At 40.7% G+C, this 25,373-nt stretch overlaps 2 protein-coding genes and 1 pseudogene across 7 annotated transcripts in view; 1 reads left to right on the top strand and 2 right to left on the bottom strand.

Moving 5' to 3' along the window:
* DYSF (dysferlin) overlaps positions 1-1,637 on the bottom strand; it is a 209,043-nt gene extending 207,406 nt beyond the window's left edge. Inside the window, exon 1 of the mRNA XM_029938519.1 lies at positions 1,128-1,637. Within this exon, the coding sequence (XP_029794379.1) occupies positions 1,128-1,215 (88 nt within the window). The 5' untranslated portion in view covers positions 1,216-1,637. The remainder of the gene's footprint in view (positions 1-1,127) is intronic.
* Positions 1,638-14,731: 13,094 nt separating this feature from the next.
* On the top strand, positions 14,732-14,846 carry LOC115290884 (annotated as a pseudogene).
* Positions 14,847-23,071: 8,225 nt separating this feature from the next.
* Positions 23,072-25,373, bottom strand: part of ZNF638 (zinc finger protein 638) — a 65,529-nt gene continuing 63,227 nt past the window's right edge. For 5 of the 6 annotated variants that reach the window (XM_029937569.1, XM_029937571.1, XM_029937574.1 and 2 more), the window contains 2 exons: positions 24,951-25,069; positions 23,072-23,392 (listed from right to left, as the gene is read on the bottom strand). In XM_029937569.1, the coding sequence (XP_029793429.1) occupies positions 23,327-23,392; positions 24,951-25,069 (185 nt within the window). In that variant the 3' untranslated portion in view covers positions 23,072-23,326. The other variant, XM_029937573.1, reaches the window with a different exon arrangement.

The raw sequence follows: 25,373 nt of genomic DNA, 5'->3' as shown, positions 1-25,373 counted from the left end.
GCTCTCTGAAGCTCTACCGTGTGGAACTTTGCAGATGTCACATGCACTCCTGGGTGTACATGTGTCTGGGAGCACACGTATACATGAGCATCAGGCCTCTGGGAACAAAGAGGTATAGATCCAGGAGCTCATGAAACTGAAAAGGGAGGTCTGTTGGATGTTATGGTTTCTGGGGGCCTGAGATGAAGCCAGGTCTCTGGAGAGAAGGGAAGTGACAAGTAATAGAGACTGAGAACAAACCCACCGGGTTGGGGGTGGGGGCCGGACTCTCACACTCTTGGCTCTGGTCCTCCTTGCCCCCTGTATAGCTCCAAACCCAAAGACCCAGCGGGGTGGACCACAGCTCTGGCTTGACTGTGAGGGTGTTCTAGGGAAGCAGATAGGGCCTAGCTCTCACTTCCTGGAGGAAAAGTGCAGTCATAACTATGGGAAGACTTTACTGTGGGAAGTCCCAATCTGATAGGGGAGTAGCTCCTCTGTTCAAGAATGGTGAAGATTCCACTCCCTGGATACCACTCCCCAACGCTCCAGTCTGGTGGAAGGGGAGGGGAAGGGAGCAAGTTCCTAGAGTCTGGTGCTGGTGTCAGCCCTGCCAGCTGTTAAATTTCTCCCATCCTGTGCAGAAAGCAAGAGTAAGATCCCTGAACAGGTGAGTGGTGCCTCTGCCCCCAGTGGCCGCCTGCCTGCCAGCCCAGCCTGCGATAGAGAGCTGAGGCCTAGGAGGGCAGCCAGGCCCAGGTCCAGGAAGAGAGCTGGGCTATAAATAGGCTTGGGACCCAGCCTTCGGTGGAGAGGAGGCGATCTCCGCAGTACAGTGCTGGAAGAGTCTTCTATGAGACCCAGAAGAGTGAGAGGAGAGGTGCTGGCCCCAACTTCCAGGCCCACCTTAGCCCCAACCCCGGCTCAGCTTCCAGGCCCCAGAGGAGCGCTGCTCAGTCACCTCACTCATTGCCTCAGTTTCCCTCTGGGTCGCCCCTTCCTGAGGATGTGGGTCTTTCCAACAAAGTCAGTCTGGCTGGGGTGTGGAGTCTCTTCTCTCCCATCCCCGTGCCCTCTGGGTGGAGGTCTGAGGCGCCCCCTCTCCGACCCCCTGCTCCCCGCTGGGCCAGGATGCAGGCCCCTCCTACCTGCAAACACCGCAGAGCAGTAGGCATCGCTGATATCGGTGTCTGGGGTGTGGACGTTCTCGGCATAGAGGATGAAGACTCTCAGCATGACTGGCGCGAGAAAGGGCCCCGTGCGCCCAGGGCGCGGAGAGGGTGGAGAAGGTCAGGGAGGATCTAGATGCAGCTCGCGGGTCTCCTCCCTGAAGAAGGCTGTAGGAGGGAGGCCAGTTGGGATCGCTGGCTGCCGGCTCAGATCTTCTGCTCTTACAGAGGAACAGGCCAGCCCTGGGCTGTTCCAGTGGGCTACACTCGGTCCTCGCACCGGTTGTGCTTACTCCGCTTGTCAGCGGGCGCTCCGAGAACTGGGGCTTCTGCTCATCTTCCACCCCCGCCGCCCTACCCGGCTCGGCTGAGCTGTAACTCAATGCTCCGGCCGCAGACTCTCCCAATGACAAGGCGTTTTGCACCTGGCTGGGGAAGAGCGGACTGGGCGGCGGCCGCGATGGCGGAGGGCTGGCCCTGGGCTCCGGACGCCCAGCGCAGTCCAGATCTCGCTCCAAATGGGAGAAAGGCTCTGCCCCTCCCCCGACCTTCCACCCCCTGCCTCGCGCCTCGCCAAGCCTGTCGCCTCCTCCCGACGCGGGGATTCGAGCACCCTCGGTCGGTCGGAGTCAGCCCGCAGCTCTGAGGACCAGTTAGGGGGCAGGCGCAGGGACTACGCTATACCAAGAAGCCGGAGCTGAGGAATTTCATTGACGGCCAGGTCTGACTGCCTTAAAACTTTTGCTCCCCGCGCCTCTTTTCTGGCTGTAAAAGCAACCTCTGCTACTTTTAACACAAAAGCATGAAAGAAAAAAAAAATCTCTGAGTCTGAAAAAAATAATATTACCATTTGGATATTTACCAGTCGAGGCTTTTTCCTCTGTGTGTGCGTGCGTGGGCGTGTGTGTGTGTGTAAATTACAGTATTTATTGTATTTCTGAGATCAATGTACATGCAGTTCTGTGTGCTGCTTTTTCAGGTAACATTTTCTTGCACCATTATACATTTTTCATAGACAATTTTTTTTCAATACCTACGGAATTCTGTATCATATGAATGGACTAGATTTACAAAGCTTTTTCCCATTGTTACACATCACTATCATAACAGTGAGAAATACTTTTTTTTAATATATAAAAACTGGGATATAAACCCAACTTGAGCCCCTTCTGCTAGTTCCTTAGACTGGATTCTCAGCCTTAGAATTACAGGGTTGTAGGACATACTTTTTTTTAGGTCTTAGTCTATTGCTAAACTGCTTTCTGGGAGCTGTGTAGATCCACATTCCCAGCAGTTGGGTGACTCACCTTCTAAAGAGGGCCACTTGGATGGGTGTGCACCTGTCAGCAAAACTTCTCTCTCAGCAACCCACGGGGGTAGCACACACACCCAGGGTCCGAACAGTTGCTGGGTCCTTTTGCCCTACAGGCAGTACTAGTGGGAGCAACACTCCCTGAAAGTCCTATAATTTTAGATCAGGACAGCAAGCATTTCCTGCAGCAACCTGCACCTTTCTTTTCTTTGCCTCTAGCACACTATGTGGTTGGGGAGGAAAGGGAAATGGGGGTGGGGAGGCTGAAATTCAAACATTCATTTAACAGGCATGTATCAAGTCTTACAACATGCCAAGATTGTTCTGGGTGATGGGGACACAAAGATGAGCAGAAGTGGCCTGGTTCCTGTTAGGGGCTGATTTGTCCCCCTCCCCCCATTCAAATCCATATGTTGTAAAACTACATGTTAATCCATATGCCCTAACCCCCCAGTTAGGAATGTGACCATTTGGAGGTAGGGCCTTTACAGAGGTGATTAAAACAAGTCTGTGGGCTCTAATCCAATCGAACAAGTGGTTTTTTAATGTTTATTTTTGAGAGAGCTAGAGAGAGAGCATGAGCAGGGGAAGGGCAGAGAGAAAGGGAGACCCAAAATCTGAAGCAGGTTTCAGGCTCTGAGCTAGCTGTCAGCACAGAGCCCAATGCGGGGCACGAACTCAAGAACCACATGATCATGACCTGAGCTGAAACTGGATGCTTAACTGACTGAGCCACCCAGATGTCCCTGACAAATATTCTTATAAGAGGAAATTTGGACATGGAGACACCAGGGATGCATGTGCACAGAGGAAAGACCACGTGAGGATACAGTAAAAAGGCGACTCTCAAAGCCAAGGAGAAAGACCTCAGAAGAAACCAAATTTGCCAACCAATAACTTGATCTTGGATTTCTAGCTTCCAGAACTGTGAGAAAATAAATTGCAGTATATTGTTATGGTAGTTTGAGAAAACTAATATAGTCCCTGATTTCAAGAAGTGTCCACTTCAGTGGAGGAAACTGACACTTAATGAAATAATCAAGCCAATCATATACCAGTGCAAATCTGTAAAAGGACAGAAAATGGGGGTGTTCGTGTATCCTAGGAACAATGAGAGGTATCTGAGATGAGATCTGAAGGCCAATTAGGAGTTCATTGGGCAAGACTGAGGTCGGGGCAGAGAAAAAGTGTGTGCTAGAGAGCAGTAAGGGAATGCTGTGGGTCAAGGCTCTGTAGAGAGTTGGGGGAGAAAGAGCACTGTGACTGGAGAGCAGGCTGGGAGTCGGGGTGTAGACGGGTTGAGGAAGTAAGTGAGGCTAAGAGATCCACAAGGATCTGAGGAAGTCCAGAGGAATGACAGGATCTAATTACCTTTCAAATGCTCCCTCTGGTTGCTTTTTGAAGAATGAAGTGCAAGGCGCCAGACTAAAGGCAAAGAGATCAGTTAGAAGCTCCAGCAGAGGGTCAAGGTGAGAGATGATGGTGACCCAAGGTACTGAGAGTGGGTTTGAAAGAAGTAAGGTAAAGCTGGGAGGAAGTAGGAGGAACATTCTGCAGAGCAAGTGGAGTAGATCAAGTTTCTTGCCGCTAACCTTGGCCATTATATGTTGCTGGACAAAAAAACCTTTGGTGTGGATGAAGTAATTGACTTCAACATTTAGCCAACATTATTTAGCCAACATTTATATGGTTCCTTATATGTAGCAGGAATTTGCCAGATTCAAGTGTTAGAGAAGGATACCAAGTAGGGAGTAAACTTTAATTTCATCGGGAAAAAGGGCAAGAGACCCTGTTGGTATAAGGGAAGACCAAATTAGGATCTATTTTTAAAGAAGTACAGTTTGGCTCTGTTCAGATGTATAAAGTAACATGAACCTGCTCTAAGGCAGAGCTAAAATTGGATCTCAGAAGCACCTAGCTGCTTGCAAATATGGTATGACTAAAGTGATTTGACAAGAACCAGTTTTCTTTATAGGTTAAACACCCACCCCCTTGCAACTTTTCTACATTATTTATTCATGCAGAAGATTCTCTTCAAACTTTTTAAGTAAACTCTTCCCACAATGTGGGGCTCAAACTCATGACCCAGAAATCAAGAGTTCTGTGCTCTACTGACTGAGCCAGCCAGGCACCCTCTCTTCAAACTTGTTATGCACAGGACACTCTGTACAGAAATAAATGGTTAGTAAGAATGCACCTCAACTTTATTCCTCAACGTGTAGGATATGTTTGGGGTGTCTTCTGTATTTCAAAGAGCTACATTCTTTGAGACCACCCGTCTGGCAAAAGGAAAGAGACCTGATTCAACCTGATTGAACCAATCTGATGCTCTCTTCCCAAGAATTTGGAATTAAGACTGAGAGATGCTAGCCTCTATGTGTGGCTGGAGCTAAGCGTGGAAAAGTGGAGAAACTTGGAAAATAATAAGACACTCTGGTCTTGGACTTCTGGCCTCCAGAACTGTGAAAGAATAAATTCGTTGTTGTAACTACCACATTTGTGACAATTGGTAAGAGCAGCCACAGGAAACTAATACACTGAGCCTCTGACAATGCAATCAGGCCATTGTTGAAAAGGGCAGGCATTCAGAACATTTTTACTGCTTACTGTTTTGGGGCAGAAAAGGAAGGTCATCTCCCCAACCTCACTGCAAAACCAAGGAGCAAGTTTGATATTATTTCCCAGTAGAAAAAAGAAAGAAAAAAACCAGCAGATTTTTAATGAAAGAGGTAATTTGGAAAATGTACATGATTTCTATGTTCTCTGCCATACAGATCTTTGCAAAGCTTCCTGAGAACCACAAACCTTGGTCACACTTTGGTCATCTTATGTTTCCCCTGAGAAGAAAAACTCATGGTAGTTTCAGCGGGCTTCACTCTCCCATGAAAGGGACTTGTCTAAGAATCTACCATAATATACACTTAGTGAACACTCGATAAAGAGAAACTATTATTATCTATTCAGGCATGGCTGCTCGTACAGGGGAAAGGAGTCTGTTCAGAATGGATGGTCGGTCAGATTCCTATGGTCTGACATTCCTCCCTGAAAGCCCTCCCTTGGAGCAGAGAGCAGCTGGTCTGCTGAAGCACACAGAACACAGGTCTGGGCCCATGTAAGTGGGTCCACTGGTGTGCACAGCCCTCCTTTTGAATTTATTTCTTTCCTTTTTTTTTTTTAAATTTATTTCTAAACTGGATGAAAGAAAGCCTAAACACAAACACACACACACACGCACACGCACATGCACACACATAGGCATGCCTGCATTGGGAGAGAAGGAGGGAGGGAAGGATTGAAAAAGAGAGTGAGGCAGAGACATGGGGTATGGGCAGAATGGAAATTAAACTTTTTAAAAAAATTTTTAATGTTTTATTTATTTTTGAGAGAGAGAGCGGGAGAGAGCGAGTGTGCACACAAGCGTGAGCAGGGGAGGGTCAGAGTGAGATGGAGACACAGACTCTGAAGACAGGCTCCAGGCTCTGAGCTGTCAGCACAGAGCCTGACACGGGGCTCGAACCCACGAACCATGTGATCATGACCTGAGCCAAAGCCAGATGCTTAACCGACTGGGCCAATCAGGTACCCCAGGAATTAAACTTTTTAAAACGGTTTTAATTGTTAGCAAATGTGAAAAAACCTATCACAGGCCCCAGTAGGGGAAAGACTCAGGTCCTGGTGGTAGGTGGTTCCCTGCTAAGATGCAGAGTTAGGGCACAAGCAGAGCTCATGCAGATGAAGGGGATCAAGTGTGAGGGGTCGGTTGCTGCTCTGTGTCTCAGGGCAGAGATGGCCACAGAGCTTTCTGAAGCTCCATACCCCAAAATTCCTGTTAAATCATGGGAAGATATCACCACAAGGCCTAAAGAACGTTTCCAGGAGTTAAGAGAGTGACAAACTGGTAGCATTTGCAGTGTTTCATCCTTGGCTGAAGCTGGGACTTTGGGGAAAGAAAGGATACCATGCGAAGTGAATATCTCATGTGTCAATGTTTCAAAAGTGGTCAATCTGAAGGTCCCCTGTATCAGAATCTTCTTGTAATATGTGGAGACACCTGGTTCCCTCTGTACTCCTAGATCTATTGAGTCAAAATCTCTGCAAATAGCCTAGGATTCTGGCTTTTAAGAGCTCCCCAATTATTCTTTTGCAGACTAAAGACCAGGAACCACTAACCTGGGTAATATCAAAGAAAAGGCTTTGGCTTTTGGATCACAAGCTAATATGCCAGATGAATGCACTCTTGAATCCAGGTGGGGAACACTTCACAAGTACTGAAAAGACTCTTTTTGGAGATTGGCTTTAAGTGGAAAAAAGGGAGCACTAGGAAGAGGGAGAAGGCGAGGGAGATAATATTCAGAAAAAAACAAAAACTGTAAAACCAGTAGGACAGGAAAAGAACAATTGCAGCAGTGTAAAAGGATGACTCTGGAGTCAGACTACCTGGATTTGAATCTTAGCTCCCTTTATGTACTAGTTGATGGGTCTTAGGCAAGTTACTTTACTTCCTGGGTCTTGGTTTCCTTATCTATAACATGGGTGCTATAAGAATATTTGCCTCATTGAATTAATGCTTGTGATGGTTAATTTTATGTGGCAGCTTGCCTGGGCTGAGGGATACCAAGATAGCTGGTAAAACATTATTTCTAGGTGTGTCTGTTGAGGCTGTTTTCATAAGAAATTAGCATTTTAATCAGTAGACTGAGTAAAGATCATCCCCACCATCTTGGGGGGACATTCTCCAATCCTTTGAGGACTGAATAGACAGAATAGAAAAAAATAGGCCAAGAAAAGTGCAAATTTGCTCTCTGCTTGGGCTGAGACATTCATCTTCTCTCGTCCTCAGGCATTGCCCTCCTGGTTCTCCTGCCTTCGGACTTCATCTGGGGCTTACACCATTGGCTTCTTTAGTTCTTAGGTCTTTGGGTTGGGACCATTACTATACCACAGGCTTTTCTGAGCCTCCAGCTTACAGACACGTAGATGATGGGACTTCTCAGCTTCCATAATCAGAAAAGCCAATCCCTCCTAATAAATACCTTTATATATTAATATATAAAATCTCTCTCTCTCTCTCTCTCTCTCTCTCTCTCTCTCTCTCTCTCTATATATATATATATATATATATATATATGAAGTACTAGTTACAGATTCCAATAATAGCAACAACTAATATTTATTGAATGCTCATTATGCACCAGGCACATATAATATATACAAAACAGCCAGTTATATATATCTATATATATCTATATCATAATGAGCATTCAATAAATATTAGTTGTTGCTATTATTGGAATCTGTAACTAGTATTTCATAGGATTAAAATTTTAGAAATGTGGGGCCCCTGGTTGACTCAGTCAATAGAGCATATGACTTAATCTCAGGGTTGTGAATTTGAACCCCATGTTGGGTGTAGAGATTACTTAAAAACTCTTTAAAAAATATAATAAAACTTTAGATATGAAGCCACAATAACATTTATGGTCTCTGACATCTATAAAAATGTAAGCTGTCTGTTTATTCAGGCTGCAGTAACAAAATCCTATAAACTGGATAGTTTATAAACAACAGAAATTTCTTCCTCACAGCCCTGGAGGCTGGAAGTAGAGATGAGGGTGGCAGAGCACTCTCTTCCAGGTTGCAGCCTTCTCATTGCACTTTCACATGAAGGAAGAGGGCTAGGAATCTCCCTGGGGCCTCTTTTTTAGGCACTAATCCCATTCACAAGGGTTTCATACCCATGAACTAACTACCTCCCAAAGGCCCCACCTACTAATCCCTATTATCTTTAGGGGTTAGGATTTCAACATATGAATTTTGGGGAACACAAGCATTCAGACCATAGCAGAAGCATTTGAAGTTTTAACAGCAGAGGTATTTACATAAACCCAACAAAGTGATGTAAGATGCTCTTTGTTCAAAGACACATAAATACCAGATGGGGAGAGAGAGTCCTGCAGATCAAGAAGACGTACCCCTGCGTGGAAATCCTCGGCAAGATACACGCAAGAATGGCTCTAGATGGAATTAGAGAGGAGAGATTCATGGAGAGGATGACTCTTGTATAGGGAGAAGCTCAGGTGGTAAGGAGAGATTTCCACTCTGAACATTTAGGGAAGTTACACTAATTCAAAGATATGTATCTGGTAATGTCCTGACTTCTCTTAGGGACAATTCCATCTCCCAGATGAACTAAGAAGGGACCTGCTACACAGAACCCAATCCTGACCAACAAGAAAAGAACTGGTTGGGGAAGCAGGTGCAGAAGGTATGCTTGGGGATGGATGCTGGCCAGGGTGATGACCGGTTTTCAAGGCCCAAACCTTGTCATTTCTATAGGGCTCTGCCTTTCTACAACATGCTGATTTAACCAAGCTCCCCCAAACCCAGGGCACCCACTTAATTCTTTGACCCTGGCAAATACTCACCATTACTCAAAGCTTTTTTTTTTTTTTTTTTTAATAGAGTCAGCTGAGGAAGACCTCGAGGTTTTTCACGTTTGGCTTGAGAAAAACAGGTCTGAGCCAAAGGTCCTGCTAAGACAATAGGACAAAGCATGCTATTTCCTACGCATACTTCATAGCTGCTCTACACATACTTCATAGCTGCTCTTCTCTCCTGCCCATTGTTCAGTGACTGGTCCAGAAATCAGATCCTACTGACACCCCTAACATTTGAGAACACTATCAATTCCAAGGTGATCCCCTTCAAGCCGAGGCTCTGAGGTCAATCTTTACTCATATTCAAGCCTCTTAGTGATTTTAGAATTGGGTATTTGTTGGAGCGCCTGGTTGGCTCAGTTGGTTAAGCGTCTGGCTTCGGCTTAGGTCATGATCTTGTGGTTTGTGCCCTGCGTTTGGCTCTGTGCTGACAGGTAGCTCAGAGCCTGGAGCCTGTCTTCAGATTCTGTACCTCCCTCTCTCTGACCCTCCCCTGCTTGTGCTGCCTCTGTCTCCCCAAAATAAAAATTAAAAAAAAAGAATTGGGTATTTGTCAGAGCATCCTAAGTTTGTTACACCCATCATATAAGATAATGGTGGGAAAAAAGATTTGAAAAATAAATCATATAACATGGTTGCTATAGTCTCCATCTTTGTATTTGATAACAAAGCCTATGTTGATAATCATAGTTGAGTTTCCAATACTCATTCAATTTTCCTCTTAATCTCTGAAGGCTGGTAAAATTTGAGTCCTTCCTGGTCTTATCATGATCAGATTGCTACAGTTTTCCTTTGACCAGAATTATTGGGCCATGAATCTGCTAGGTTCCAAAGTCCTTCTTGCTCTCACTGTGTAACAGCAACTCAATTTCCCTCTGGTAAACAAGACCAATCATTCTGTCAGGTACAACAAACTCTCTCCCTTCCTGTGGTCTAGTGGCATGAGTAAACCCAAAAGGTGAAAGGGTGGTCTTCGCTTCCAATTCATTAGAATCATGCCCTATGTCTTGTGTATGCATTCTTCTTTTGGATACTTGGGACTCCCAAAAAGATTGAGGCCAAGGTCATAGAGAAATAACAATCTTGGATTTTACTGATAGGTAGAAATCCTTCAAGTGGGTTAGTAGGTTTAATAGGGGGAGCACTCCCACCTCTACTCCTTCATTTCCAAACCCACGCATTTCAACCATGGGCGAGATGGTTCCACATACTGGCCTCTGCCTCAGGTATATAAAGCATTTGTTGGATAACACCCACACTTCCCAAGATGTTGTCCCCAATTTGTGTCATAACGAGTCTTAGGTCATTCTAACTATCAAGCCAGCTGCTTCTGGGTAGAGCACATGGTAAAACTTGGGAAGTCTGTGGGCATGAGCCCATGGTACACATATTCATCTACCAAAAAGTATATCTCCTTGTCAAAGTTACCTTGGGAGTTATTCCATGATGATTAAGTCTACCCATATGTCCACAAATGTGGTAGTTAGAAGCCCTGAGCTCACAGAAGGCAAATCCATACCTGAAACATGTGTATATTCCTAGTGAGGACAAAGCACTGTACCCTCCATGATGGGAGGAGTTGAATACAGTTAATGAGCTACCAGGTGGCTAGCAGGTACCCACGGGGGATGTATCATATCAGGGGCTCCTCGCCCTTACCTGCCCTGTGACGCGAGATGAAGAACTCCTTCAAAGCTGTCTTAGAGGCTTTCTGGTTCTAATCACATGTTCATAACCTTCTTTTTACCTAAATATGCTGCCCTGGGCCATAAGAACCAAGTGACTAGTCTTTATAAATCACTATTGTCATTTAAGTGGTACAGATACTTGGTCTTCCAATGCCTGCCCTCTCCCTGCACCTTGTACTTTCATTGATGCTACTGATAATAATTTGAATAATTGTGGTGACATTGCACACCATATATCACTCTGTCCTATTTACCCATGGCAAAGAGGTTATCCATATACTCCTTGAATATATGATCAATGCAACCCCAGAATCCAATTTTTAAAACTATTGATTTTGAAACAGTTATAGATCCACAGGAAGTTGCAAAGAATCTACAGGGAAGTCCCATGTACCTTTCCCCTAATTCTTCCATGTTAATAAACAACTATAGAACTATACTAAAATCAACAAATGGTATTGGTCCAACCCATAAAGCTTCTTAGGTTTCACCAGTTATAACTGCATTTATTTATATATATACACTACGCAGTTGTGTTATGGATAGCCTTGCATAAACACCATAATAATTGTGCTATCACAATATTCTGTCCTGTTAATAACCCCTTTATAGTTACATCCATATTCTCTCCCATTCTCAATCTGTCAATAACTAATCTGTTCTCCATCTTTATAATTGTTATTTCACGAATGTTATGTAAATGGAATCATGTACATATGTATATTCCTAGTGAGGACAAAGCAGTGCATATTTTTTGAGACTGGCTTTTTTCATTTAGCACAATTTCTTCAAGGTTCATCCAAGTTATTGTATGAATAGTTTATTGTTGAATAGTATTTCATAGTATGGATGTGCCACAGTTTAACTATTCACCCATTGAAGAAAATTCAGGCAGTTTCCACTTTAGGACTATTATAAAGTTGCTATGAATATTCACATAGTTCTTGTGTAAAAATAAGTCTTCATTTTTCTGGGATAAATGCCCAAGAGTCCAAGTGCTAGGTCATATGGTAAATCCATTTTTAGTTTTGAAAAAATCTGTCAGTTTTCCAGAGTTGCTGTGTTTTACACTCCCATCAGCAATGTGTGGGCAATTCCATTTCTTTGAACTCTTGCCAGCATTTGGTATTATCACTATTTTTCATTTTAGCCATCTAATCATTGTGTTAATAATAGATATCTCGTTGTGATTTTAATTTACATTTCTCCAACAGCTAATGATGTAAATCATCTTTTAATGTGTTTGTGATCTGTAAGTCCTCTTTGTTATAGTCTGGTCTTCTGCTTTTCTAACTGGATTTTTAAGGTTTCTGAGACTTCTTTATATATTCTAGGTATAAGGCCTTTTTTGGATATGTGATTTGTAAATATTTTCTGCTAGTCTAGAATTCCATCCTTTTAACTAGGTCTTTTGCAGAGCAAGTTTTCACTTTGCATTTTATCCATCCTTTCTCCTCTTGGGGATTGTACTTTTGGTGTCAAGCCAATTAATTTTTGCCAAGTGCTAGATTTCAAAGATTGTTCCTTATGCTCTTTTCTGAAAGTTTTATTCTATGTTTCATGTAAGTTTTACATTTAAATCCATGATCCCTTTTGAGTTTTTAAAATAATGTATAAAGTTTAAGTTGAAGGTCATTTTTTCTAATGAATGTACTGATGGTGCTCTGAACAGGCTACTCCTCTTCCACTGCTTCCTTTGCTTCTTTGTAAACAATTACTTGGGTGTATTTGTGTGCACCTATTCCCAGGTTTGTTCCATTCATCTGTGTGCCTTCCTCTCTGCTAGTACTGTACTTTCTTGATCACTATACCTATGCAGCAAGCCCTAATGTTGGAAACTGATTCCTCTCACTTCATTCTTTTGTTTTGGCTATTCTAGGGCTTTTCCTTTCCAATATAAACTTTGGAAAAAGTTTGTCTAGGTCTATAAAAATACTGCTGAAATTTTGACAGAATTGCATAAAATGTATAGAACTATTTAGTGGAGAATTAATATCTTTTTTACTTAAAAATTTTTTGAGAGGAGGAACGAGTGTGAGCAGGGGAAGGGCAGAGAGAGAGGGAGAAAGAAAATCTTAAGCAGGCTCCATGCCCAGCGCAGAGCCCGGAACCCTATGCAAGGCTGGATCTCATGACTGGTGAGTCGGAAATCAAGAGTTGGACGTTTACCAACTGAGCCACCCAGGCAGGCATCCCATAGATTTAACATCTTTACTATGTTGGATTTTTCATTCTATGAGCATATAAATCCACTTATTTAGGCCTCCCTTAATTTCTCCATCAACATTTTATAATTTTCACTACCCAAACCCAATACATGTTCTTTGGAGTAATTGTAAATGGCATTGCATTTAAAATTGTTTAATTTTGCTTATTCATTATCAGTATATAGAAAATATCATTAACTTTATTTTTTAATTTTAAAATATTAATTTTGAGACAGAGTGCAAGTGGGGGAGGGACAGAGAGCCAAGGAGACAGAATCTGAAACAGGGTCCAGGCTCTGTGCTGTCAGCACAGAACCCAATGCAGAGCTTGAACTCAGGAACAGCAAGATCATGACCTGAGCTGAAGTCAGATGCTTAATCGACTGAGCCACCCAGGTGGCCCCAAATATATTTAACTTTTATGTTAATCTTACAAACTCATTTGTTAGTTCTAGGAGCCTTTTTGTTATAGATTCCTTGGAGTTTTCTATGTAGACAATGACATCAACTCCATATAACAGTTTTATTTCTTCTTTCCAATCTGTGTACCTTCTTTTTCTCTCAGAGGCTAGAATTTGCAATACCGTGTTGAACAGCAATGGCAAGAATGGACATCCCTTCATTGTTCTGTCTGAGGGGAAAGCATTTATTTGGTCTTTCAACATTAAGTATGATGCTATAGCTTTTTTCTTCTTTTTTTTTTTTTTTGGTAAATCCTCTTTATGAGATTGAGGAAGTTGCCCTCTTTTAGTGTACGAACATTTACCATGATTACGTGTTGAATCAACTGATAGTTTTTTCCTTCTTTAGTCTCTTAACATGGTAAAGGACACTGACTAATTTTCCAATACTGAACCAGCCTTACATATCTGGAATAATCATTCATAAAATTAGTTGGGAAATATTGGCTCTTCTATTTTAAGAGATTGTTTTTGTTACAAATTCAATTTAGAATTATTCAGATACTCTACTTCATCTTGGTGTAGTTTTAATCATTTGTGATTTTTCAGGAACTTTGTCCATTTATCAAAGCTGAATTTGAGAACTGTTATTCATAGTATTCTTTTAATGGTCGCAGGATCTGCGGCGATATCATTTAATTCCTGGTATTAGTTTGTCTTCTGTTAATCTTGCTAGAGGTTTATCAGTGTTTTGTTTTTGAGAAACGTAACTTTCCCCTCATTTCCCTCTTTTTAACTTCATTGATTTCTGCTCTTTATTTCCTTGATTGCTTTGGGTTTATTTTTCTGTTTCTTGAGCTATGAACTTATTATTTCTTTAGAATGTAAGCACTCAGTGCTATAAATTTCCCCAGTACTTAATCAGCTATGTCCCAAAGATTTTAATGTTTTGTGTTGTTTGCTTTCCAAATGTTTTTTCTCAGCATTCTATTATTGATTTCCAGCTTGATTCCATTATCGTCAAAGAACATACTCTGTATGACTGAAGTTCTTTTAAATGTGTCAATATTTGTTTTAAAGCCCAGATTATGGCCTATGTTCATTTATGTTTCAGTGTGTACTTGAAAAGAATGTGTATTCTACTGTTGCTTGATATTCTAGAAATGTCAGCTTGATCCTGTTTATGCAATAGTATTCAGTTCTTCTATATCCTTGCTGATTTCCTCTAGCAGCTCTATCAGTTGGTGACAGTGGGGAGTCAGGAGTTCTCAGCTATAACTGGATTTGTCTATTTCTCCTTTTAGCTCTATCAGTTTTTGCTTCATGTATTTTGCAGCTTTGTGATTTAATGCATACACATTAATACATATTAATTAATTCACATTAATGCATACACTGCCGTATCTTCTTGATGGATTGAACCTTTTATCATCATGTATTGTCCCTTATTGTCTCTAGTAATACTTTGCTTTAAAGTCTAATTTATGTTATTAATAGAACCGGTCTTTTATTTTTTATTTTTTAATTAATGTTAGTGTAGCTTTGTGCAGTGGCAGTATCGTAGCCAATGAGGTTTATCTGAGGCGCGATTATTGCTAATTAATGTTAGTGTAGTTTTAAAGGTGAGTACCAATTATTCTAACAATCAGGGTCCCAATAAGAAATCGATGGCATGCTGAAAGGTAACCCAAGGTACACTTAATAAAGGGACTATTTATAAAGGTGTGGACAGGCTGTAGAACCACAACAGGTACTTCAGCACACAAGGACTAGAAACACCAGTTATTAGTTACTGGAACCAGAAGGAGAATCCTATAAAGAATGTGACCTTGATGTAACTATTAATCTTCGGTTGAAGAATAAAGCAAGAATGAGGTGATCCTGCAGGGAACCAGGAGAAATACATTGACCTCACTTCCTCTGTTCAACCTCCTGCTCTGCTTCAGATCCAGTCAGAAGTCAGGAGGATCGGGTGTGCATGGGTTAGCCTCTTGGGACAGAGAGCAGGATGGAAGAATGGAGAGTGAATCTGGTTTGGCCAACAGAAAATATCTAAAAGTTTCTAACCTAAAAGACTCTGAGTTGATAACTTTTCTCTTGGAAGGGAAAATGCCATAAATGGGTAAGAAAAGCAGCAATATTACATTACATAAAAAAAGGAAATTAAACCATTCTGTTCCATCAGCACTAAAGTAGATGGTGTGTATAAATGTGACTTTAAACAGGAGATTTCATCTCAAAAACCTCTTCAAATTTTCTGACCATGTATTAAAGTTCAAATTCCCTAACTCAACACCAAAAGTCATATAAACTCAAGAGAAACCCTGAAAAAATGACTTAAAAACACGAAAATGGGTGGCTCTGTGTTCACTGAACAAGTAGTGTTAAGGAGGTCATTCTGGGCCCAGGTATGTCCTCTTCCTCTGCTTCACTGGCTGTGGCATATGTACCTCCCTCAAAGCCTGAAGACCCCTATTGTGGCAGGATGGCAGCCAGGGCTCAGGACTACCAAAAATTAGAAATAGGGCTTTTGTGTTTCTACAAAGGAAGACTCTTACTTTCTCAAGAGTGCTGGGCAAATTTCTCCTGGCCCCAACTAGAAAATCACCCTGGCAAGGTACATGGAATTATTTTTGAGAAGAAAACCTGGCTGGGTCTCACTTAGCAAGACCCAACAGCTCAGAGCAAAATATGGGGTCATTTCTGTAACTGTACCTCATTGCCCAAGTTAGAACCTCACCTTTGCAATCTCCCTGAAGTCTCTTGATCCTATCCTTCCTTGGCTGGGGCAGCTCAAAATGGTGGGCTATCTCAAGGAGGTGGTAGTTAATAGGTCTAGAAGAGTTGGAGGACTGAAAATGAGGAAGTCCCAGACTCCAGGGCCACCACAGGGCAGGTAACACTTGAGTCCAGCTTCCAGCCAGTCCCTGTAGGTAACTGTAGGAGACTAAGCATCATTTCTCTTATCCTTAATACAGACTAAGATCAACTCGCAGGCTTACACAAACCACGGGGCCTTGCTCACTGCTTCATGAGAGGTAGTGCCTTAGTTACATTTCCACCCAAGCCTCTGGCCAGTCTTTACAAAAAGGCACAAGCAAACCCCAAGTGCCCTTCGTGACCACCTGGATAAGTCAGGATAGGCTCAGAAATCTCCAGCTGCTGTAAAACAGGGCTGTACTAAAGGCACATCAATAGATAGTCTATTCCATACAAGCAAATAAGGGATGCAGTCTGTAGAGAACTTAAAAATAGCAGAACTGACTACATCTTCTTTTTATCATTGCCATTTGCTATGGGCAATTCTAAACAGTATTAGTGATAAAATACACCATCCTACTGGAGACTGGAGAGCACTTCTACCAGTGAGCTACCAGGGTTTTCTTACCTTATCCATTAGTGTGTTTTGCTGGTAACTGAAACAAAGTATTCCACATCCATTCAAGAAAAGCCATCTTTCCTCCTTCTCTGATTCCTAGTCCTGCAAATTCAGCTACATTGCTACGTTTATCAATGAACTTCTCTTCCCTGTGACCCCCTAGGGTCCCCCACCCGCTCCCAAGATGACCAGAATGCTGGGGTCGGGGAGGAAGGTAAAATGAGCTTGGGTCTGGGGTAATATTCACTGGTTTCCAGTTCCAGTGCTACCACTTACTAGTTATGTGACCCTGACCAAGTGACCATCTCTTTAATTTTGCTGCCTCATATATAAAATGGGAATTTTATTTATAAAATAGCATCTATTGGGGCACCTGGGTGGCTCAGTCGGTTAAGCCTCCGACTTCAGCTCAGGTCAGATCTCACATTCGTGGGTTCGAGCCCCGCGTCAGGCTTTGTGCTGACAGCCAGCTCAGAGCCTGGAGCCTGCTTCCGGTTCTGTGTCTCCTCTCTCTGCCCCTCTGCCTCTCATGCTCCGTCTCTCTCTGTATCAAAAATAAATAAAACATTTTAAAAAATTTAAAAAAAAATAGAAGCTATTTCCTAGAATTATTTTGAGGATTAAATGAGGATGCTACAAAAACATGAAGGACACGGTCTGGCACATAAATAGGATTCATATTTTCACCTTCTACTAGGTTATGAGAATTAAAAAGCTACCAGCACACACTGCTGTGTACTTTTTTCCAATCCCGACTCCAGTTCCAATGTCTAGTTTGAGAAATGAACTCACCTTATGTAAGTGAAAATTCTTTACTACACACAAAATTTTTATATATCTACAGTAACTGGAGTTGTTTCCTCACAGGTTATGTATCTAATTTTTTGATAAGAAACTTAAGTTTAAGAAAAGCAAATCCTTCATCTCCAAGGTTTAGGGCCCAAGTAGAATGCAAAGATGCTGGCCGAGAGGATGTGCTAACCAATTAACTCCAAGTTCATGCCTGAAGTATCAAACACTTCAATTTAATTGGGATGTATAGTCTACTGACACTTAATAAATTTACTGATATGGTTGGGCACAAGTTTCCTATTTGTCTCATCAATCCTTTATTCTCCCTTTCATCTATTTTAGCTCCTCTCGTGACTTTTCAACCGTATCAATTTTCATTAAAAATTTTTTTTCTTTTAAAGTAGTCTCCACACCCAGTATGGGGCTTGAACTCACCACCCTGATATCAAGAGTTGTATGTTCCACTGACTAAGTCAGCCAGGCACTCCTCAATTTGCGTTTTTTAAATGGTAGAGATCCTTAACTAATTATAGTCTATCTTGAGTTATTATACCACTTTAGAAATAAGTTCTTACATCAGTATAATTCTTAGTCTCCAATTCCCTCCTTTAATTGTCATTTATTTTACTTCTCCATATATTAACTTCTGATATCTATACTACTCAGTATTTAACATAGGTAATGTTGTCAAGTTACTTTTTATGTTCATCTTCTCATGTAAGTCTTGAACATGAACATGGCTTATATACATATATACACTTAAGTTCACCATCTAATAAGCCTGTAATGTGTTACTGATGATTTATCAGATGTCAGAGTAGAATAAAGCAGTAGGGAGTCAATCATAGCACCTTACTCTTCTTTTTTTTATCGCTCTGTGGCATAGAAGAGGTGACCCTTTTCCCCTCCTTTCTTTTTAAGTCTTTAGAGGTCTTCTTATAAAAACTTCCCCTTATATAAAAAAAAAAAAAGATCCTAAAGTTTTATCAGAAGGTACACTTTCCTTCAGCTCATGGAACTTAACTGTTACTTATTTATGTCCATCAAGTTTTGTGACCTATAGTTCAGCATCTGGCAAATTTCCTTCTCCTAGGTTTACAAAGGATTCAGTATTTCCCGGCTCTCCTCTCCCTTTAACCTCTATTGTTGTTGTCGTTAGTTCTCCTTAGAGCTCAACAATCATTATAAAGACATAGTTATTAAAAACATTATCCCATAGATATAACCTGCTTCCATATATAAAAAACATATTACAAAATTAACAGCAGGGAAGACATTGCCTTACATTAAGACAAATAAATCTAGATTTAAGATAGAAAAGATGAGGCACTTGGGTGGTTCAGTCAGTTGAGCATCCAACTCTTGACTTTGGTTCAGGTCATGATCCCAGGGCTACAGGCTCAAGTCCCGCATCAGGCTCTGCACTGAGCATAAATCCTGCTTAAGATTCTTTCCCTCCTCCTCTCCCTACTGCCCTTCTCCCTCCCTTTCTCTCTCTTTTAAAAAATAAGAAAAGAAGAAAAGAAAATGCATTTTATCACTCCCACAGGGGGAAGAATCACTGCAGTTAGGGTGTTAGATGACTTTTAGCTTTTTTCCCCTACTATTCACCCATCCATCCAGCGCTATCCTGCCAGCCAGCCAGCCTTGGGTCAGGCTCTGCACTGGGCATGGATGCCTGCTTAAGATTCTCTTTCCCTCGGCGCCTCCCCTGCTTATGTGTGTGCTCTCAAGGGAAAAAAAAAAGATACATAGAAACTTAAAAGTCCTGAATTTGAGCCAGAAGAGTATAATAATGATGCATTTTATCATAAAAGCAAAACATGTATTTCCATGTTCTGTCCACTGAAAAGCAACAACCATAACAGAAACAATGACTATCCTAAGGAGCCACTACTCCTTCAAGTCTGGGGCAGAAAGTATACAAGGTGAGACTGCAATGTATCTATAAATGTAGAGCAAGGAACCTATGAACATTAGTGTCATGTTAAGAGGAATGAGGAGTCATATCAAAAAGGCCCAAAGTCTATTTGAGCATCAATAAGACTACTACTGCAAAGGTCCGCAACATCCAATATGTTAAAATTCAGGAGCTCAATACTTAAAAAATAATATACCATAGTTGGTGGGTGCTAGCAACTCATTTTGAAAACATGATTAAGGAAAAGCATCAAATATTTATCATGTTTGAAATCACGACCCTGAGTTCATGACCTGAGCTGAGATCTAGAGTTGGACACTTAAGCAACTGAGCCACTCAGGTTCCCCGGTCATGCCTTTCCTTTTTTTCTTATTTCGAGAGAGAGAGAGAGAGAGAGAGAGAGAGAGAGAGAGAGAGCGAGCGAGCAAGAGCAGAGGGGGGGGGGGGAGAGGGAGAGAGAGAATCCCAAGCTGACACGAGGTTAGAACTTATAAGCCACCTAAGCGCCCCCAACCCCCATAATGCCTTTTTTAAACAAACTATACCACCAAGTAACTAAAAACAATGAGAGAAGTTTCTCGTTTCAGAAGGGTGTTCCATATTATACAAGAAATACACAATTAAAATATCACCATTCAGCAACCCACAATGAGTAAAATATATAAAGCATCACCTGTTACTAAAATCCCAAAGAAAACAGATATTTTTTGTCTCCTGATCAGGAAGACTATATCACTAAAAGCAGTCTTGACAAAAAGCAAAAGAACCAAATTCTGATGTTTCTATATTCAACCACAAATTCAAAAGACATCATAGGATAGAAGAAAGTACTAAAATTGCACTACAGGGTTGTAATCAACAAAATCTAAACTGTGAGGGACACTTCAGTAGGGTTTCTTAAACTATGTAATGAATCAGCTTATTTTTTCTTTCCTTCTTGCCCCCACCTCCAATTTCCAACCCATCAGATTATTTTGTAAAATATAAATAAATAAATAAAAAGAAATTTTAAAACGCAGAAACTTACAAACTCAATTTTAAAATTATTAGGGGTACCCAAGTGCTCATTCGGTTAAGCATCTAACTTTGGCTCATGATCTCACAGTTTCTGAGTTCAAGCCCTACTTCAGGCTCTATCCTGTCAGCTGGAGGCCTGGAGCCTGCTTTGGATTCTGTGTCTCCCTCCCTCCTTCCTTCTCTCCTTTCCTCTCTCTGTATCCCTCCTCCGCTTGTGTTCACTCTCTCTCAAAAATAAACATACGTACATTAAAGAAAAAAGACCTATCAAGCTAGTATGGGTATGGGCTTTATTTGGATCTTGAGTCAAACACAGTATAATAAAATTAAAATCATTTATGAAATATTTAAAAATGTGAACTGGATTTAAATAAGGAATAAGAAACACATAATGAAATATGTATGGGTAAAATGACATGCTGAGGTTTACCTTAAAATACAAGAGAGGTTAAGAGTGGAGATACATATATTTAGCTTTGAGTTCATAATTACTGAAACTACATAATTAGTAAATATGGGTAAATTATCCTATTCTGTTCAATATGCTTGGTACTTTCCACAACCAAACAGTATTAAAAGAAACATTTTAGGTCTTAAAAACTTGTCTCTCATCTTTTTCTTAAAAAAAATTCAAAAGGAACAGTTTGGGAGAGGCAAAAAACTTCCACAGCATTCTATGCCAGAAAGGGTAATAAAATCTAAAAATGTTTATTAGAGGTGGTGTTGAATGCAATCTTTTATTGCTTTGGTGTCTAGATGATGAAATAGGGCCACCTGGGTGGCTCAGTGGGTTAAGCGTCCAACTTCGGCTCAGGTCATGATCTCGCAGTTTGTGGGTTCGAGCCCTGCATCGGGCTCTGTGCTGACAGCTAGCTCAGAGCCTGGAGCCTGCTTCAGATCCTGTGACTCCTTCTCTCTCTGACCCTCCCCTGCTCATGCTGTCTCTCTCTCTCTCTCTCTCTCTGAAAAATAAATAAAAACATAAAAAAAACCTGCTATGTATATGATATAGTGTAGTGTGAATAAAGGAGAGAGGTATTTAAAGGTTTTCTGAAAAAAGTGTAGAACAATTCTAAAATTATATGCAAAGAGTCTTTATTTTTAGAAAAACATAAAAATCATTTGTATTTGGAGCCCTATGATAAAAATTCCTAGTCTTAATTACAATAAGCAGCAGATAGGAACATGATTTACTAAGTATATAGCTAACCATCAAGACCTGTCACTAGGATGAAACAAAAATCACTCCTACCACTTTTATGTTTTAGCAGTTTCATTTATTCTAATTTAGAATCCCAATTTCCAGATAACTAATTTGAAAGAAGTAAGAATTTTACACTTAAATTTTTAAGATTAAATTCCAAATCTGAGGGGTGCCTGGGTGGCTCAGCTGGTTAAGCGTCTGACTTCCGCTCAGGTCACAGGGTTTGTGACATCAAGCCCCGAGTTGGTCTCTGTGCTGACAGCCCAGAGCCTGCTTCGGAGTCTGTTTTTCATCCTCTCTCTGCCGCTCCCTTGCTCATACTTGGTCTTTCTCTCTCAAAAAATAAAAGATATATATTTTTTTAATTCCAAAGTTGATTCAGACTAAAGCTCATACTGTCTCTGGTTTCAAAGCTTCATAAGCGGCCAAAGGAAAAAATTAAGACTTTTATTTAGTCTTACTATGCTGCTTTAGCTTACTGGCACCTTATTCCTCAACCTTTTAATAGCTCTTCTCTCTCTCATTACTTCACTCACTGATCAGGTTTAATTTACAATAGATAGAGAGCATTCATAAACTATCCCTCTCCCTTCCTCCATTCATTAGTCTATGGCATGTAGGAATGGTTTGTCATTTTGCTCAAGCTATGCCTAAGCCTGAATTGAGTGTGGAATGAATTTCATGGGCAACAAAAAGTTGCTGCTTTTTGTTCTTTATCCATGCTCACTATGGGGTAATGTAATGTGATGGGAGTTAAGAGATTCAAAAAAAGTAGTAGTTTTGGGGCAACTGGATTTCAGCTCAGGTCATGATCAAAGGGTCATGGGATTGAGCCTGCACTGGGCTCTGCGCTCAGTGTGGAGCCTGCTTAAGATCCAATCTGTTTCTCTCGCTCCCTCCCCTCCTTGTGCTCTCTCAAAAATAAATAAATAAAACCAAAGATGTGGTTTTTCATTTTCTTCCATTCATTCTCTCTGATTAACTGGTGTACTCTAATCTTGGAAAAGCTGCAAAATCTGATATTAAAGCAATTTAAAGTCAGTAGGCCTATGCCTAATCTAAAAGTTTACAGTGCAGGGCTTAGGTCTGGCACCTAACAATCCACCGAAGGTTTTTTTTGCACCCTTACAACTCCTTACAAACATTAAGTACAAATTCAAATGGTTTAAAAAGCAACTATATTATAGTCCACAGAAATACAGGCTGCTTTGTCTTTGTAGTTTCAAGCTAATACTAAATGACCTGCCAGAAGCTACCTTAAATAGGTCTTGGCAGAAACAGATGTTACTACAAGCAGAAAAAAGGATCTTCCTAACACATTAAAAGCTGCAATTTTACTTAAACTTACCTGGGTCAAACTTACTGTAACCTAATTTTATCCAGAAAAAAATGGGAGTTTTAAGAAATCTTTGACCTGTATATGAATGGTTGAAGCAAAGTGAAACCCTGTTATGCTATGACCTCCAGTAATACATGAAGAATCCCCAAACATCCTAAGTCACAGCGGTCTTCTGTTTGAAATCAGAGGCAAGCAAGTCTTTAATAAATCAGCCACAAACACAAGATAGTATTTTAAATATACAGTAGGAACATTTATTTTAACACTTCTAAAAGATATTTCTCCATGCCTGATGATTTGATATAAAAATCAAACCCATCATACTTTCCCCATCAGTCTCTCCACATCAAGGGCAATCAGAAATTTGTACAACATGAATATTTGCTTCTGAAACAAAAATTACAAATTAATGATAACAAAAATACACAAATCAACTGGACCCTAAACGAATTTCTAATGAAGTCCTTCCCCTTTCCCCCAATCACCTAGAGCTTCTTTCTTCAGCCTCATTCTGCTCCTTTTCCTTTCTTTGCTTGGCCATGAACCTCTGTTAAAAGCAATTTGCAATATAAAATGTTTATTAGATGTAGCTTTGCTCTGTGCAAACATATCTAATATATCTCACTGAATTTACAATTTAAAAGAGCCTGATCCTACAAAATAAAGATTAGAAACACAGTGCCTTACATTAACATTCTTTCTTCCATTCACCAGTCATCTGATATTTATGATATACCAGGCATTATGCTTGGTGCTTGGGGATTCAGTGGTCAACAAGATATTTAAGGCCCTTTATCTCATGGAGCTTACATTCTAGTGGGGGAAGAGAAATAATAAAAGGATAAATAAACAAGACAAATTTTGGGTGCTGGTAAGCACTATAAAGAAAAGAAATACAATTAGGTAAGTGATTGAGGTTGACCCTTTTGGAAGTGGGAGAGAGTTCTGTATTTTATCTAGGTCTTTCTTAAGCAAAGGCCTTTCTGGGAAGCTGATATCTGAGTTCAGACTTAGCTAAATGATAGGGAAGATTCGGTTATACAAGTGGCATTGGGAGACGGCAAAGGAACAGCTATACAAAGGTACAAAAGCAGCAAAGGGGACTTTCATGTATGAAAAGGAAAGCTGAGAAAGCTAGAAAAACCTGAAACATAGTGAGCAATAAAAAGCAGTGAGCTCAGAGAAACAGAAAGGAATCAATCTTTATAGCCCTACAAGAAGTAGTCTGGATATTATTCCAAATATAATACAAAGCCAGTGGAAATTTTAAATGGAAAAATGACATGATAAAGTTAAGAGCACAGGTCGTATAGCATAACAGTTAAGGGTCTGAGGCCAGACTAGAACAGAGCTAGGTTCAAATCCTAGGTCTGCCATTAACTAGCTCTGTGAACTTGAGATTAGAAACTTGGGTCTAGATACTCCTTAAGCCTGTTTTCCTCTTCAAAATTTAATGATAAAAAAATTTTTAATTCAAAAGTAAATTTGGTATGACACCATCTATCCCATAAAATTGACAAGGAGAGTAAATATGCTTCCAGCAAATAACAACTCGATAAATGTTAAGGGAGTGCCGGTGCCAGGGTCAATGTAGAAGATATATAAAACAACTCTCAAAGGTTCAGGAGGAATCAGAACCACTGCTGCAACTATGGCTAACGATGATTCTCTAAAGTAGCACGTCCTAAAGAAGAGTACAATTTAAATAGAGGGCGAGGGGTTGTGATTAAATCAGTTTAGGGGATGGGTTAAAGTTAAGCAGATTCCGACTAGACAATTCACAAAATGTAACATGCTACATGTCCAAGATTCTGCGAAAGGCCACCAGAATACAGTTTCCCACACTTTAATGGAATGTTACTGGGATTAATGACCTGCACCATCTATTCTGGGGAAAGCTGCCAGGGGAAATGGAATAAAAACTAACAGTTCCTGGCAAGGTACAGTGAAGACTGTACTTCTGTACTGAAGAGGAATAAATAGGTACAAACCTTCAAAAGTTCTCTCGAAGGGAAAGAATGTACATTTTGGGTGGACACAAGTTGTCTGATTATAATACCACCACCTGAAGAAGTTCATGAGGGGTTAAGAAAACAAAAATTTACCTCTGTATTTTGTTTATGACGTGTACTCTTGCAGTGATTTGTCATTGCTTTTTCACCCGAATAGAAGAGGGAACAGATCGGACAGAAGAATCCAGCCTTCGGTACAAGAAAGTCTAAATCTAGAGGACAGAAGAAAGAGGGGGGAAGAGAGAGGAGAAAAATTAATAATTTATCTATAGTTGTGTTAGTTTATTTAAACACAACAGTAGTGCTAATCACAGTGTATATTTCTATACAAACATAATATATATTGCTACGTATCTATGGATCAAGAGCAATTAAGCTTTTAATCACAAAACCGATGTCTTCATCTTTGAATGGATTCTATAATATTTCAAACCCTCCAAGATACCATGAAATTCCTTCAGAATAACAATTTATTGGAAAATACTCTAAAAGCCTTTGAAATAAACCTTTCTGAAA

Source organism: Suricata suricatta, chromosome 4, assembly GCF_006229205.1.
Source record: "Suricata suricatta isolate VVHF042 chromosome 4, meerkat_22Aug2017_6uvM2_HiC, whole genome shotgun sequence".
Classification (NCBI taxonomy): Eukaryota; Metazoa; Chordata; class Mammalia; order Carnivora; family Herpestidae; genus Suricata; species Suricata suricatta.
This window is presented reverse-complemented; position numbering and strand designations above follow the sequence as displayed.